The following is a 16,931-nucleotide window of genomic DNA, read 5'->3' as shown; positions in this document are numbered from 1 at the left end:
CATGCTTCGAAATATGAGATTTTAATATTTTATAAATCATCTCATATCCCGGTATTACCTGTTTGGATGAGTCACTTGAGTGTTTTAAGAAGCCCACTTGTGTAAAGTCTATACTACACATTGTGCTGCGAAGCGCGGAAACACCACTAGTGTATAACGAAAAGAAGGAAACAAATGTACTACGAATCTTGAAAAGGGAAAGAAATTATTATGGTTTTCAAACGAAACACTAAGAATCTTGAATCAGTTAAGAAGTTACCATTTCTATTTCAAAACTAATGAAATTACGTTAAGTATTTGTTGAACCGGTTTTTTTCACTGACCAGAGTCACCGGTTTAGCCGGTTTTTAACCGGTTTAGCCGGTTTTTAACCGGTTTTGGCGGTTTAGTTCAAATCCGAGTTTTAACTCAACCCGTATTTGGTTTACTTAACGATTCACAGTTGGACCAGTCCGACCGGCCGGTTCGGTTTTCAAAACCCTGACGATCTCTAATATAATAACATTCACTTCAGTTTTTAGATGAATAAAATTAAACTCGTGATGTTAACTACATAACATCATAAAGTTGAAGGATGTTGTCATGCATAACATATATAACATATATTTCGTGGTTAGGCATACATTAGTTTAGTAAAGCGATCATTTTTTTCCTTTTTATATAATATAGATTTGGAGAAATAAGTAATAAAAAGTCAGAAAAAAAAGTAATAACTTAAAAGACACATGACAGTCAAACACAAATAAAGAGACTCGAGCCAAGTCCAAAGAGTTACAGGTGGAAGAAGCTATATTTTCTCGACGAGTGATTTCAATCTCTTCGCTGAAAGAGGTCCGATGGAAGAAGCTATATTTTCTCCATCTTTGAAGATAATGGTGGTCGGAAGATCCCGTACACTGTATTGATCTGCGATGAATTGATCCTTGATAACATCGGCTATGTAGAACTTGAAGCTCCCTCTATATTCTGAGTCCAGTTAGTCTAATATGAGGCTCATCTCACCACATGATCCGCACCACGTAGCTGTGAACATAAACATCACCGTGACTTTGGACTCCAACACGAGTGAATCCCAGTCGTCTAGGGGACTATAACACAATGGATGCAAACAAACAGAGAGTTAACACATTAAATCCAGATACATATATATATATATATATATATATATATATATATATCTGTAATATACCTTTGAGATTAACTGAATCAAGCAACTCATTAGACACATACGTCTTGATCAAGGCATCTGACTCTGAGCACATCCCAACACTATTAAACCCTAAATATACAAATCACATTACCGTTACTACCAAAACCCTAGTTTTCTCCATTACTCATCCTCTCCTCTTTCTGTAAGGGTGACTTGTGCTCTTGCTGGTTTACAAAAGCCCAGCATCTTTGGATCTCAGATCTCTCTCACACAAAGGAGACAGCTATTTCGAGGCATTTAGCACGTTCTCCTAATTAGGTCATTGGCTATATAAATATCACCATGTTCTCACAGTCCTTAGTCCTTAATCCTTATCTTTTCTTGGATGTACCAAACACAAGCTTCCACATTTCTTTCCTATTATTTATATCTACCAGTAGTATTACATTAGCTTAAAAAAGATATGTGTAAGTTAACTCGTTGAATTACAGAGTAAAAAACAGGGAAGAACCATATCATAAAACAAGGAAAGGAGTTCATGTGAAAGCAAGATGTGTATTTTTGAGGACTATGAGAGGTTTCTTTCACGCATTAAAGATTCAATCTTTTCAACATCTTCAGGTGTATCAACTCCATGGGCTTCATGGTCCACCTTTATAACCTGTGTGACAACCAAACATCAATGCCTTGACTTACAAGTCTCTCAGGAGCATAGAATCCATTCTTTGGGATGATACATCATCTGTTTTACCTTCATTTTGTAGCCATTCTCAAGAACTTTGAGCTGCTCTAGATCCTCTTCTACCTGCAATGGCGTTGGTTGAAGCTCCGAATATACATTCAGAAACTTGGAATCAAAGCTCTGAGATAAAGATATAGAGATTTAGATCATAATACATATAGAATATGAGAAACTGGCTGCTCACTCAGTACCTGAATACCAAGATGAAGCATATACGGGAACTCTGGATTGACTCCACCACTCCTAAGACCGCAGAAAACGTAAGTGATTACTAGTTACATAGCGTATGATAAATACACAACCACAGGAACACTATAAAGGTAACAACACACAGAAGACAAAAACATAAGAGACTACTTGTTAAAAGGAATCAAGCCTCTTGAGAAATAGATAGCATAGCCACGGTTGTCCACAACACATTTGACTCGGTTAGGATCAAGCCCGTCTTCTGGTTTCAGTGACGTCACCGCTGTGCTAAACACTGCGTCAGGTGAAACCTGAAGTGCTTTGACAACACCGTCAATAATCTCAGGCTCAATGAGTGGTTCATCGCCTTGAATGTTAACAACCACATCATACTCCTTCTCCAGCTTCTCTAGAGCTTCGTTGCACCGCTCAGTACCTAGGGAACCACCAGATGATGATACATAGCTTAAGCCAAAGAAAACAAACAGGGGACTGAAGAAAATGGTGTGTGCAGACCGTTTCTGCAAGACTCTGATGTCATGATGACATCAGCACCGAATCCACGACAGCAATCCGCGATCCTTTCGTCATCGGTGGCCACGACTGATCATAGAAGAGATGTCAGATCCATAAAGTAGACATCTTTTTAAGAGATGTGAGCTACATTACCAACGTGATCAAGCGTAGAGGCTAACTTAGACCTCTCCCAAGTTCTCTGTTTTGAGAAAAAAATATGGAAACACTTATAGATTGAGAAGGTAACAAAACTCGTAAAGGTGGTTACTTTAGATATAGGCAGAGATACTGGATACAGGAGGAACCTGGATCATGGGTTTGCCGAGGATTTGCACGAGGGGCTTTCCCTCGAATCGAGAGGAAGCGTAACGGGCGGGGATGATTCCCACGACCCGGCTCCGGAATTTCCTGGATCGACCCAGATACGCACGTGCGCCTATCGCCGCAGCAATCGCCATTCCGGCCAAGATCCCGTGAACAATCCATGTCTTCTGAGAAGACGAAGATGAAGAACAGAGTGTCATTAGCGTCTTTCACTTTGCTCCGGTGAGGCTTGTCAGTGAAGGGAGAGTGAGTTCGTTTGCTTCTAATCTCTTAAAAAAAAGGACCGGTTTGATTGGACTCTTTTTTTTTTGTCAACGGTTTGATTGGACTCAATTTGCTAAATAACATGATTCTAATCCAGAAAACAAAGGTAAATAAAAATCTTATTATATAAAAGTACGTTGCACGGAAGCTTCATCGGACGTCCGCTTCCCGCTTCGGAACCGGAATCGGAATCGGAACCTCGTGGAAGCTTGCGGAATCTCGCTTCCAAAACGTTTCTAAAATATTCTCTTTAAAAACCTGTTGGAAGCTTATGATTCCGTTTTGGAATCACGCTTCCGTTTTAAAAAAAAAATACAATGTATATCAATAAAATATAAAACCATAGTTTTAATCTATATAAAATAAAAAAAATTAATAGTAATGAATATTGAGTTATAAATATACAAATATCAAAAATAATACTATAAATTATCTTTATGCATTGAGATTTTTTATTAAAGATATAGCACATATTGAAACATAGTGTCAATTATTTATGAAGTATTAAAAATAATTAATATAATATTTTTTGTAAACATAATTTATGTGTATTTTTACAGTTTTAATATAAAATCATTTCAAAATTATTATAAATGAATAAATGTTTTATTTCAAATTTAAATCATATAATTTTTAGTCCTAATTTTTTAAAAATTTTGCATATATATATATTTATTTATATATGGATATACGCTTCCAATACGTACCCGCTTCCTAATATTTTAAAAAATCTCGCTTCTGCGCTTCCTTACGCTTCCGCTTCCACGTACCCGCTTCCGTTTCCATGTAACATAGTATAAAACTTAGTTTTTCAAAATTGCTAATTAGCATGATCGCGACACATGACAATTATATATTTAAGATTGTGACATATGTTATTCTATCTTTTAATTAAAAATATATATACTAAGTTATTAACAAAAACAAATTTTATTAAAAAATAATTATAAATATTATTTAATAGTAATTTTCCTTTCTTATAAAATCCTAACCAAAAGATAATTGCAAAAAGATTATTTGATAATATTTTTTCTTTCTAACATTGTGACATGTGTTTAAATATATATAATGATAAAATATATATATATAATAAGATAATAAAAACGATTTTAAAAAAAAAACTACTTATAATTTTTTTTTTTGAATTGAAAGTTTACTTTTACAATTTATTTCATAGTAAAAACAATTTTGTAGTAATTATTTTAGAAATTATTCTTTTTTAAAATCCTAAAAATTTGAAAACAATTTATTTAGTATAATTTTTCTTTTCTAAAATTTTAATGAAAATATAATTATAAAAGATTATATTGAGTTTGATTCTACAAAATTGCTAATTAACCGATTGGGATTGAGATTGTAAGAGCATCCACATCAATGAACCTCCTCTTGGGGTTCATCTTTTCAGTTTTTTATTATTAAAATTTTTTTCTTTTTTTTGGCTTTTAAAAAAAAATAAAAGTAAAAAAAAACCAGACCAATCGCGGGCCGTCATGACACGTGGAGTCCGTGCTACAGTGATGAACTTTAGGAGAGAGGGGTTCAGCCAAAAGAGTTTTAGGAGAGAAGAGTTCATGGGATTGAATTATTTTATTTTATTTTTTTCTTGATTTCTGTGTGAACTCTCCCATAAACCTTCAATGGGGGTGCTCTAAGGAAGCATAAATAACACAATCCTCCTTCTTCCTTAGGATAATACAGATCCTCCTTCTTCCTTAGGCACAACCGTGGGATACATGGAACTGAGCAGATGATATCCATAGTCAACAAGACCGTCAAGAACAGGATTTCCTCTCTTAAATACAAGGCTGATCATAAACTTAGTGGCCTTATGTGTAGATGGTTTGAAGTTTATGCTTAGAAGTAGAATAGAATTATAGTAGTATACATGCAAAAGAACCTCATTTTCTAGCATATTCTTTGTAAATGTTTCCTTTTGATTGATCAATAAATTTGAAATTTCATCAAAATTTTTTTTTTATTAATTAACATGATTGTGATACGTGTGAGTTATATATTTAAAACTGTAATATGTGTTAAACTAACTCATAATCAAAAATATATACTGAAATAATGAAAATAATTTTTCTTAAAAATTAATTATAAAGAGTCACGATTTCTCTACTCCGTCCGTGTTAGATGAGAGGTAGCGTCCAATATTCGAGAGAAGTTCTTTGATGTTACCACCAAATAACCAACAACAACAAAACAATAAATATAAAGACTCAACCTGTTGACAGAAATCAAAAATTAAAATCTAAAAGTAATCAATCAGATACTGAATGCTAATAACACATACGACTGGAAAAAAAAAATCATCAACTTAAAATGATGAGAGAGAATTACTTCTCAGTTTCTAAAATAACAAATCATAAGAAGATGAGTTCCTTCTTCTGCTTGGAGATGATTAATGAAACAAAATACTTGGACTTGGCTCACCTCGATGATATGCTTCTCTTACAGTTTGATTTGTTACTGCCCTCTGCGTTAGGTGGTGGTTTCAGTTTATCTTCAAGCTCCTTCACACCTAACTTAACCAACTCTTCCACAACTGTCTTCATAAAGGTAGCCACTTCGGTCCTAAACTTCATGGAACCATTCTCGCTACTTTCTTCAATGTCTTGAACACCGCCTTTAACTATAGAACCAACAGGAGCTCCATCTATATAAGCATTGCTCGCTTTCACTATATCGTGAGCCCGCTCAAAGTAATGGCTGCGAACAAACTCTTCGAAGTGCTGCACATTCACCACACGCACAGTTTTAATAATAAAAATCCAAGAAAACACACAGTTTTTGACTAGATTATTTTACCTTGGGTGGTTTTCTCATGCTGTAAACCATTGTCCTCAACGATAAAACGTATACGTTCTCACTGTAAAATTTGGAATGAGCCTCGCCTGATGGAGTCCCCTTGGTCCGCTCATAGGCAGGTTCGTTAAAGTAAGGCTTTTGATTCAAGATGAGTGCTTGGATTGAGACGAGAAGCTGTAACATTGTGGACTCCTGTGGGAGCCATTTCTCCCTAGCGTTACCATTCCAGGTACCGAGAAGACTCAAGCATACTTTACCACAGTTGTATAGATTTGGGTTGATTCTAAGCCCACCAGAATGGTAATGAACCATCTGTTACCAACAAAATCACAAGTCATCAGAAGTAAAAAAAAAAAAGAACACATTGAGAAAGTAGTTGTTGAGGACATTACTGGTGGCACTGAAGGATAGGTGTCAGGGAAGTGAATATCGAAAAAGAAAAGACCCTCATGGTAAGGAGTCCCCTCAGCTCCAACAATTACAGCTCTCAAAAGATCCATTCTTGATTCACAGGCTCTCACAGATATTGTTTCTGTTTGCAACCAAAAAAAAAAAAGTGAATAATGTAGCAAGCATTGATCTGCATAAAGTATATACACTAAATAACCTGGCAAATCATTCTCAAGAATCTTCCAGTCTGCTTGAATCTTTTTCACCCAAGTCCTTGAGTGCTGATAAGATAAAAAAAAAAGGAGAGAGAGAGGCAGCTAAATATCAAAAGTAAAGAATTAATAAAACATTAATCCTATAGAATGTTAACCATCACCTGCTTTGAAGCGTTCCCCTGAGAAGCATAGTGATGTTTTGAGAAATTATCAACAGTGTCAAATCTTTTAAAGTCCCTCAGAAAATTAGCCTGAGCTGAAGAAACAACAACCTCCACAGCAGCTCTAGGACGAGAAGAGCTAGCGGAACTGCTTCTTCTAGATCTCTTGCTGCTAGAACTCGGAAACCCCCAAGGTTGAGTAGTAGACATCACCACTTCTTCATCAGCCAAATGATCATACAAGGAGCCGTCTTGTATAGCCTTCCCTTTGTTCTTCTTATCGACAAGGTTAGCATTGCGAAACTCATAGTGTTCCACATCGATCACTTCAGGAATTCCAGCCTACAACAAGATCAAACCACCAAACTTTAAACGAAAACCCACATAAACCCTAAAACAGAAACGAAACCCTAAACCTGAGCAAACAAAACACGAGTAACCAAAAGTTACCCACATAAACCCTAAAACGAAAACGAAACCCTAAAGACACAAGGGATCATCACGTCGTCAGTTAAACCGATTTAACTTCCGGGAAACTTATAAAAGGAGAGAAAAGATGGAACCTTTCTAGGTTTACGAGTTCTCGAACCAGAAGGGAACAGAGGAGGAGCGATCTCCACCACGTCAGGCTCCATTGACGAAAGATTGATTCTTTCTTCTGTTTCACAACTAGACAGAGAAGCCTCTCGCGATTGTATAATCTTTGTTGGGTCTCTTCACATTCCCTCAGTATATATACTACACACCACACCCTAACAGAGTAAAGATTTCTCATTTCTCTTTAAAAGAAAAATCTTTACAAAATTTAACCTTTTTAATTATTAATTTCCATTTTGAGTTTATTGTTTAAAGTCAAATAAGACTTCAATTATGGTCTCTGCTCATGGACCCCATCTAAAACCACACAGTTTCTTTTCACAATTTGCATACGTGGACAGAAGCCATTGATATTTGGTCGTTGGGTATGCGAAGTTTTTTTTTTTTTTTTTTTTGATAACTCTGGTATCTGGGCAGCCACATCCCCAACTATCCCCCCGAAAGGGGTCCAGCGCCCCAACGGAAAGGATGTTAAATCCGTTGTGGCCAAGACTCGAACCCGGGTGGCGGACAGTACAGCTGTACCTCCTTTACCACCAAGCTACGAGCGCTTGGTTGGGTATGCGAAGTTGTGAACTAGTTTTATAATAAATTTAGGGTATCTAAAATTGAGTTTTGGAAAAAGAGGCTAACGATTTTTTTTTTTTAAGTTAACATCATTGTTCACGTTGAACTTTTTAAAGTTGAAATTAGCCCAATCAACTTAAACTTCAAGTTTTTTAGAGCTGAGAAATTTTTGCTGTTCGTTTGACTAATCTTATCTTATTATATAAAGTTTGGTTCATCGAAATTGCTAATTAACATGATTGTGATATGTGTCAATTAATTTATTAAGATTATGACATGTATTAATTTATCTCATAATTAAAAATATATATACAAAGATATTTATAAAAAACGAATTTTATTAAAAAGTAATAATAAATATTATTTAATAATAATTTTCCTTTTTTAAAATCTAATCAAAAGATAATAGCAATAGATTATTTGATAATATTTTAAGATTGTGACATGTGTTTAAATATATATTGATTAAAAATACATATAATAAGATAACAAATTTTTTTTTTGAAAAAACAACTTTTAAAAATTATTTAATAGTAACAACAAATTTTTAAAATATTTACTAGTAATTTTATTAGATATTTTCCTTTTTTAAAATCCTAAAAAATAGATTTGAAAACAATTTATTTAATATAATTTTACTATTCTAAATTTAAATGAAAATATAATTATACAAGATTATATTGAGTTTGGTTCTTCAAAATTGCTAATTAATATTATTGTGACACATGTCAGTTATATATTTTAAAATGTGATATGTGTTAAACTATCTCATAATCAAAATTATATATACTAAAATAATAAAAATGATTTTTCTTGAAAATTAATTATAAATATTATTTAATAGTCTTATTATTATTATTTTTTTATAAAAAGTTTGATTCTTCAAACTTGCTAATTAACATGATTATGACAATGTCAGTTATATATTTAAAAATATGATATGTGTTAAACTATCTCATAATCAAATATATATATATATATATATATTAAAATAATGAAAACGATTTTTCTTAAAAACTAATTGTAAATATTATTTAATAGTCTTATTATTATTATTATTTATTATAATGTTTGTTTTAAAAGATACTAAAGATAGATAATTATAAACGATAAATATTAACTTTTAAGAGAAAAATGTTAAACAAAAACGAATTGTAAAATTCTACAAGTACAATAAATTATTTAATAAAAACATGAAGAAAAACTAACTTTTTAATAAATAATATTACTTTTTTAAAAGCCTAATTAAAAGAAAATTGTAAAATCACTCTTATTGTTTTTTTATAAGTAACTAACTTTCTTTTTTTTAATAGATAATTGTATGTTAAAAAATTATGACAAAAAATAGCTACAAATATTTCACATCTATATTTAAGCTTCTACATATTATTTTTACAAAAACACAATAGTATTTACATGAAAAATATTACCTTAGTATTTTCTTTTAATTCTTCATACAACTCAACCTTTCATTATACTTTTTAAATCTTATGATGCTAACATAATTTTTAGTTTTGATGTTGTTGTCGTACATGAGTATGTGTGAATATGATGAATATGTGTTTTATGTATAAGAAAAAATATATAAATAATAAACAGAATTTTTTCTAATAAAAATAAAATAGCTGTATAAAAATCTAAAAGAAAACTAATTATTAAATAATTAATGTCCTTTTTAAAAGTCTAAATAAAATAAAAATATAAAAATAATCTTATTTTTCTTATAATTAAACTTTACTTTTTATTAATTTTGTGTTAAAAAATATAAATCAAAATTAACTTCAAATATTTCACCTAATATGATTATGACATGTATCAATTAAAAAAATAGATTGTGAATGTGTCAATAAAAACTGTCATTATGTAAAAATAACTTGTTATTTTCCTAAAATCCAAAATAAAAAAGATTTCTAAAAAAGAAATTTCTTTTCTAATCTTAATCAATTATTTCGGATAAAAGTTTCAGGCCTAATACTAACTCGAAATAATTATTTGATAGAAATTTTACTTTTCTAAATCCTAGACAAAATCTCCGAGGTGGCTCTTGGATCAGAAATCTATTTAGTCTCTCTTTAGCCTTTTGTTGTAAAAAAAAATTCCTAGATAAAATATAATTGTAAAATATTATGTAATATTAATTTCGTTTTCTAAAATCCTAAAAAACAGTAAAATAATATTTGATAGTTGTTTTATATTTGTATAAAAATCCTAAATAAAGAAATTTGTATCATATTTTTAAGTCCTAACTAAAAGAAAATTGTCAAAAATTATTTGATAATATTTTTAAAAGAGTATTTGATGATGAAATAATACTAAAAATTATTTAATTAACAAAATTGTAAAATAGTATGATACTAAAAATTAGTATTGATACTAAATTTAATATTATTTTTAGTTTTTTAATTGTAAATAAAAAGGAGGTTTATAAAATAAATGTTTTCCTTTTTAAAAAAATCCTAACGAAACAAAAATTTAAAGACTTATTTAATAAAAAATTAAATTAATACATAAAAACATGTAGAATGTTGTATAAACATTAAATTGATAGTTGTATTTGACTTTCATTTTTTTTACTTTTCATTTAATTTCTTATTTGGTTGTGTTCAGTTTAAACATTTAGATATATTATTTTCTCTAATCCTAAGTACAAAGTTTATAACAATTAATCTATGCACCATGATATAAAATACAAATATTAACTTGAACTTATGTATAAAAACTTGTTTTAATTATAAATAAATCTCAAACAACAAATGCAAAAAAAAACAATCATAAAACTTTAATAAAATGATTTATTATTTTATGGTTTTTATTAAATTAAAACATCAAACAAAAACGGATTTGTTCTGAAAATAAAATAATTTGTTTACGGATATTTACGAATATAGTTTTTCTGAAAATAATATAATTTGTTTTTCCTTTCTTGATATTCACATAGAAGATTAATATATTCTTCAACAAAATGAAACAAAATTGACACAACTGATCAAAATTACAAAACAACAGTTTGTTCGAAGTGTTATCTTCCACTTTTATGTTCATATTTTCTTATAAAAAATAAAATAAACTGAAACTAGAGTTTTAAATGTATTATCAGCACAGTTATTCTACCAATTATAACTTCAGTACCAAACTTTGAAGAGTATAGTTTCAGTACCAAAAATTTGAAACTGTGTTCAATCCTTCACTTGTGAATATATTAAATTAATATCTAAGGTCATGCACTCATGCGCATTAGAGGTTTAAAAGAAATGTATAACACGTTTTACGAGGAAAACAAATATTAAAAAAAGCAAAAGCGATGAACTCGGTTTGTCTCGCCTCTCCTGCGTGATACCCTCTTTTCTCAAGTTCATCACTGTAACGCGGACTCTACGACACATGACGGCCCGCGATTGGTCAATTTTTTTAAAAAAAAAAAAATCAAAAAAAAAGAAAAAATTTAATAATAAAAAATTTAAGAAGATGAACCCCAAAGGGGGATTAACTGATGCTCTTGCTCTAATGGTTTCATAATACCAGGAAAAAATCAGTGAGCACCACTCGGAAGAAAAACAGAGCGCCAATGACTGAATAAAATCAAAAGCAACGAAAAGCTTCACTATGTATAGTTATGTCTCTCATAGACTTATCCTTCAGCTTTTTGGCACATAGATTGCATGATCAAATGCATAATCATTCCTACAATAACCAAATAGATATTGATTCTCCAAGAAACTACTTTAGAAAATGCAGAACACAAACAATATATGAGAGAACATATCTCTGACATCAAAAGAAGCAAAACCCAGAAACAAAATTTGAGAAGACGATAACAGAGTATGAACTACTAATAAAACCCAGATTCTTAATTATATAATTATATAATAAAATACCATTACATAATGCAGTCTCTGCTCCAAAGAGCAATACAATACCAAACACAAACTGATTTCAACACAAAGACTTTAAAACAAAGAGAAACACACTACAATAAACCCAATTAGATTCACGCACAAACTCCTTTCTACCAGAAGAAAGAGTAAAACTGCGTTATTGGGGCTGTTACGATAATCAATATAATAGCATTTTTAACTTCAGCTTAGGTACCCAAAAACACAAATATAATAACCCCCCAAACCTTTTTTTTCAGACAAAGAACATAACGTTCTCAAGCTCCTTGTGCAACTTGAATATTGCTTTGTCCTCCAAAGTCAGAGCAGAAAGTGAATCGGCCGGTGGGGGAGGCGCTCCTCGTGGCTGCCTAATGTTCTTCTCCCGTGAACTCGCCTCGTGGTAAATTCTTCCTCTAAATGCGACCATGTCCGCATAGTAGACTGGAGGAACGAGAGACACAGGTTTGGTGCAGCGAGTGAAAGTGAAGCACATGTCGAAGATAAGCTTCTGCATCTGATCTGAAGTGAAGTCGAGTTCGTCCCAAAGGGCATAATAATGAGTGGGCTTGCTTGTCCCTATGCCTCCATGGTGACTGCAGAGGTAGAAATCGTACTCAAACGGGTGGATGACTTTGGTATCGACCACCGTACCTGAAGGAACATTTCCCTTGTCACTTGCGTCATTGGGTGTATCAGGGAAGAAACGGGTTTGATGACGTTTCTGCGCCACGATTACAGTAATCTTGGGGAAGTAGTTGTCCCTCTCAAAAGTAAGCTTCACATCAAGCAACTCACGATTAAGAACCATGTCGAACTGACCATCACTGACACCATCACGGAAGATAACAATCTTGTTAGGCCGTTTCCTTGTGACCTGATAATGAGCTTTAACAAGCTCAAAGCACGTGTCACCAAATCCTTGAATCTCCTCTTTCCGGCGAGGCTGTGCAATGACTCTAGCTGCGTAACGGTTAGCTTCAGGCCAGTTTAGAGTGCCCACAACAGCAACAATGGAGGGGCTCGTCGTGTCTCGAGCAGCAGGATGGTTGACGTCAGCACCAATGAACATGACCTCGTCCTCTCTTTTGAAGAAAGAGTAGCCACTATCCATCAGCTCAACATTACTTCCGCCAACTTTTGCATTGATCTTGAGGGCGAGATTTGCCAGATACTGGTCACCTCCTCTACTGGCGGAATTGGTCAAGAAACACTGAGTCACCAGACCAAGCTTGGTCTCGGCTATCCATTTGAGAGTCTTGTAGCCATCAACCCTCCCAGACATAGCACACAGAACAAGAGTTGGGCGAGCCCCACCATGGTTATGCTTAGCCTCGTCAATCACTTGTCGAAGCAAATCCTCGAGAGCATTAGCATTAGAAAGCAAATTCATTCTTGCTGATTTGAAAATGATGGGATCCCTCAGCTGCATCCCAAGTGTCTTACAACGATTAATAAGCAGGCCCACAAAGTTGTCAGCCATCCTGGAGTTGGTGTTCCTCTCAGAGGCAGTGAAGTCAAGAACAGCCCAATGCTTGACTACTGAACCCCTCGTGACTCCCTTCTTCATAAGGTTCCATTGATTGTTACGTCCCGGTTCCTCACGGACAGGTTTGCCTCTCTCTGCCAACTTCAACGCCGGAGCCTTGAGAACACGACCTACCACAGGTGTCATCTCTGTATCGACTTTCATCCCAAAGTTGCCAATAATCTCTCCACCGCTAGGACCATCATTGGACTCTATCATCTTGAGTATATTCCTCCGCCTTTGCTGTGGATTCACTAGTGACAGCGTTTTCAACCACAAGGCTGAATTTCTACCCAAGCGTTCCTTTGGGTAAACCTGTCCTTCAACCAAAATGCACAGCTCCATGGGCACCAAGTTTTGCCGTCCGTTTTTACCCAAATCCAAGCAGGGAATGTTCTTGTGAACAATGTCTTTTCCATACTTAATCCTGAAATACTCAACAATGGACGTCTTCCTCGGCGGCTCATTCCCCTTTTCATCGATTAGCTCGAATCCTTCGTCTTTAGTGTCTTTCCTACTCAGTCCTACAATGGTGAGTTTCTGTTTGTTCTTCCGGTGAGTGACAGTGACTTTCAACCCAGTCAATTCCATTTCCACATCGCGTCTGTTGAACTGACGCTGCAAATCAGACCAGTCAAAGTAATGTTTCAGATACTCGATGACAGACATGGACTTCCGGAACGCCAACACCGAGTAGTCCAAGCACAAGGATAAACCTTGCGCTGTCGGCTTCAGAGCGTGTCTGTATCCTTTGGCAGCAGCAAGACCGAAACCTAAGTCATCATCATCGCTCTTAGTCTCGCGGGTGAAGAAGCTTTTACCGACGGTTATCATAGACTTTGAAGGATGCTCCTTCATCACAACATCCATCCCTTGAAGTACATCACGAGGGTTGAGAGACGAGCCCCCTGTCATGTACTCTCTCAAGTCACGGAGCATGAGCTCATTCACCTGCTTGATGGTGAACGTATAGCTTCGAGCTCTCGTCTCTTCCGTCTCGGGAAAATCCACCTTATAAGAACCAGTAGGCAGTTGCGCTGCGCTGAAGATATTCTTCTGACCATCATAGGCGGTCATGGCGAGTGGAAACTCGCCGGGATTGTCGGTGAACAGCTTGTCCCTGACCATGGAAAGCTCGAACCTAGATATCTTCTTAGTGGAAATTTCTGGTTTGATGTCAACATCGTAATGCTTAATGACAGTTTCGGGATCAATGTGGACTCGGAAGTGGTTGACCAAGAGGTTTACACGACGCACAGCAACAACACCGCCTTTATCAGGACGTCTCATTGGTGTTTTCCTCTCGGTAGAAGCAACTTGAACCGAAGAAGAAGAAGAAGCTTCTTCCGGATTCGTCATTTCAAATTAAAAACATGAAACTGATTGTTAATCAAAAGAAACATTCATCAAAAGCTATTGACTAATTCAAATAGAAACGGTTAATGTAAATCACGTTCCAATCATTGCTACAGGAACCGTGTAAAAAAATTGCTATAAATTAGGTTTTATTCTGCATACCACGAGCCGTTTCAGAAACTGAGACGGTTGACGGAGAAGAAGGCGGGACAGCCGCCGCCGTATCTGAAGAAATCTGTGGCTTACGACCCCACGCGCCTCTGCCGACGCCTCCTGGTTGACTCACTTGAGCCTGTGGCGGTTGTTGGACCGCCTGTTGCTGCGACTGTGCCCCACGGCCACCGTGACCCGGCGGTGGTCCCCACTGACTCTGGCTTCGGACTTCCTCTTGATTCCGATCGTATCCGCCACCACTTCCACCGGAACTCTGCCCACGATTTCCAAAATCGCCGCCGCGAGTTCCATAACCACGACCTCGATCTCCTCCGCCGCCAGCACCATAGCCACGACCGCGATCTCCGCCGCCTCTGCCACGGCCATCACGTCCACGACCTCCACGGTAACGACCTCTCTCCATGTTGATTGGATATGATCGGGAAAAACTGGGAACGATTTGATGAAAAGAGGAAACTTTCTTATGTGATCGCTTTTAACTAACTGATTCCGAGAGAGAGGTCTTTTTATAATGGAACAAGGAAAAAGTGTGCGTGTGTGAGTGTGACACAAGTTTAGCTTAGCTCGTAAGGAGTATGACTTCTCAACGTTCGCGAATGTTCCTCGAAAAAAAATTAGAAAAAAAAAGTAAAACAAAAAGTTAAGGTAGTAGTACAACCGTCTAACTTTTCTTATCTTAATGAAAATTTTTACTTATCATATATAGTTTTAACAAATACAAAATTTGTTTCACAGATAAACAGTTTTAAAATTTCAATACAAAAAAGTATAATATATATTTATATGGACCAAGTTATTTTCCTAAAAATTATAAAAATCATCAAATGATGAAATGTGAATACAAAAAAATGTTGTAATGTTACATGATTAATATATAGAGAATTTTTTCTCTAGTAAATTATGACGTTCAGAAAATATGAACTCATCATGAATCAACAACCAACACCATCTCAATAGTCTCTCCTCCAACACTAAAGTATTGTTTCTAAAAATGAAATATTTTTACCTTAATAATTTACATTGATTTAAAAGGCTTCAATTCAGACTCTGTTTGCAATCTGTTTCGTGCTAAGATGAATTCCATGCTAAAAAGAGCTAGAGTTACAAATATAGGAGAATCACACCAAATCATAAGGAAAGCTTTACACACAAAGACAACGTTTAGAGGGGAGGAAGAAAATGAATGTGATTACAGCTTTTACACACAAAGTTTGTGGGTGGGAAGATGAGTCGTAGCCTCGTAGGAGATGTGTAAGTAGAAAGATATACCACAACAGGGAGGAAGATGAACGTGGTCCAGGTTTACACACAAAGTTAATGGGATAATGAGTCGTAGGAGAGATGTAAGTAGAAAGATATACCTAAATGAGGAAGCTTTACACATAAATATTATGTGAGAATGAATCGTAGGGGATGTGTAATTAGAAAGAATTACCACAATAAGATGAATGAATGTGACAAGCTTTATATTATGAAATCAGACCTTTCTTGGAAACAGAATAATTGTTGAAACGTTATATACATTTTATATTGTATTAAGACACATTCGTAACAACAAAGTGGCAGTATAGTGGTTAGTATTTCACGCTGTAGTATTGTAAACAAAAGTCTTCACAAAAAAAAATATGTATTGCATCACATAAATAATATCAAAAAATAAGTGATAGTTTTTGAATTATTTATTAACAAATGATACAATGTATTATAACATCAGTTACAAGAAATGATGTTTTAATAACTGAGACATGTAAAATTTCTGTTGATATCTATAATAATAAAGTTGAATAGAGTCTTTCTTGAGTCGCCACGCTATTCCAAAATTTGATACGTACGTGGAAGCTTCTCTAATCATCTAAACCTGCTTTTTCGCTGAGTTGTTTTTTTTTTTTTTTAACACTGAAACTTATCATGCTGTTGATAGGGGGGAACCCCAAAGAGGACTAAGCCTCAAATGTATACAACTAAGAAAAAATAGCATAAAACTGATTAAAGGAGAGTAACTAAAAAACCAAAAACACTCATTGAAGAGCCAAAAGACCACCAGTAGGTGGTAATACAGAGAACACTCTTCGCATCAA

The 16,931-nt window shown here is 34.4% G+C and overlaps 3 protein-coding genes across 6 annotated transcripts; all 3 read right to left on the bottom strand.

Annotated features, from left to right (window-relative positions):
* Window positions 1–1,545: 1,545 nt before the first annotated feature.
* LOC103849942 (3-deoxy-manno-octulosonate cytidylyltransferase, mitochondrial) lies at window positions 1,546–3,229 on the bottom strand. 2 transcript variants are annotated; one of them, XM_009126651.3, is made up of 7 exons: window positions 2,900–3,229; window positions 2,748–2,793; window positions 2,595–2,681; window positions 2,250–2,514; window positions 2,084–2,135; window positions 1,902–1,955; window positions 1,546–1,811 (listed from the first exon to the last, which is right to left on the bottom strand). In XM_009126651.3, the coding sequence occupies exons 1-7, from the start codon at window positions 3,116–3,118 to the stop codon at window positions 1,719–1,721; spliced, it is 816 nt and encodes a 271-aa protein (XP_009124899.1). In that variant the 5' UTR covers window positions 3,119–3,229; the 3' UTR covers window positions 1,546–1,718. The 2 variants fall into 2 exon arrangements, with proteins under 2 accessions (XP_009124899.1, XP_009124898.1); XM_009126650.3 differs by having other exon boundaries at window positions 1,902–2,012; window positions 2,900–3,222.
* Window positions 3,230–4,603: 1,374 nt separating this feature from the next.
* Window positions 4,604–7,648, bottom strand: LOC103849943 (probable ubiquitin-conjugating enzyme E2 26). Its single transcript, XM_009126652.3, has 6 exons — window positions 7,323–7,648; window positions 6,760–7,101; window positions 6,601–6,664; window positions 6,386–6,525; window positions 5,994–6,305; window positions 4,604–5,917 (listed from the first exon to the last, which is right to left on the bottom strand). Exons 1-6 carry the CDS (start codon window positions 7,392–7,394, stop codon window positions 5,615–5,617), a joined length of 1,233 nt encoding a protein of 410 aa, XP_009124900.1. The 5' UTR covers window positions 7,395–7,648; the 3' UTR covers window positions 4,604–5,614.
* Window positions 7,649–11,750: 4,102 nt separating this feature from the next.
* LOC103849944 (protein argonaute 2) lies at window positions 11,751–15,380 on the bottom strand. Of its 3 annotated transcripts, none has more exons than XM_009126653.3 (2): window positions 14,842–15,380; window positions 11,751–14,666 (listed from the first exon to the last, which is right to left on the bottom strand). In XM_009126653.3, the coding sequence occupies exons 1-2, from the start codon at window positions 15,254–15,256 to the stop codon at window positions 12,052–12,054; spliced, it is 3,030 nt and encodes a 1,009-aa protein (XP_009124901.1). In that variant the 5' UTR covers window positions 15,257–15,380; the 3' UTR covers window positions 11,751–12,051. The 3 variants fall into 3 exon arrangements, with proteins under 3 accessions (XP_009124901.1, XP_009124902.1, XP_033146850.1); XM_009126654.3 differs by having other exon boundaries at window positions 11,751–14,663; XM_033290959.1 differs by having other exon boundaries at window positions 11,751–14,771; window positions 14,808–15,038.
* Window positions 15,381–16,931: the final 1,551 nt, after the last annotated feature.

The sequence above is a fragment of the Brassica rapa genome, chromosome A05 (genome assembly GCF_000309985.2).
Source record: "Brassica rapa cultivar Chiifu-401-42 chromosome A05, CAAS_Brap_v3.01, whole genome shotgun sequence".
NCBI classification, from domain to species: domain Eukaryota; kingdom Viridiplantae; phylum Streptophyta; class Magnoliopsida; order Brassicales; family Brassicaceae; genus Brassica; species Brassica rapa.
The sequence above is the reverse complement of the archived record's forward strand: the minus strand, read 5'-3'. Positions and strand labels throughout refer to the sequence as shown.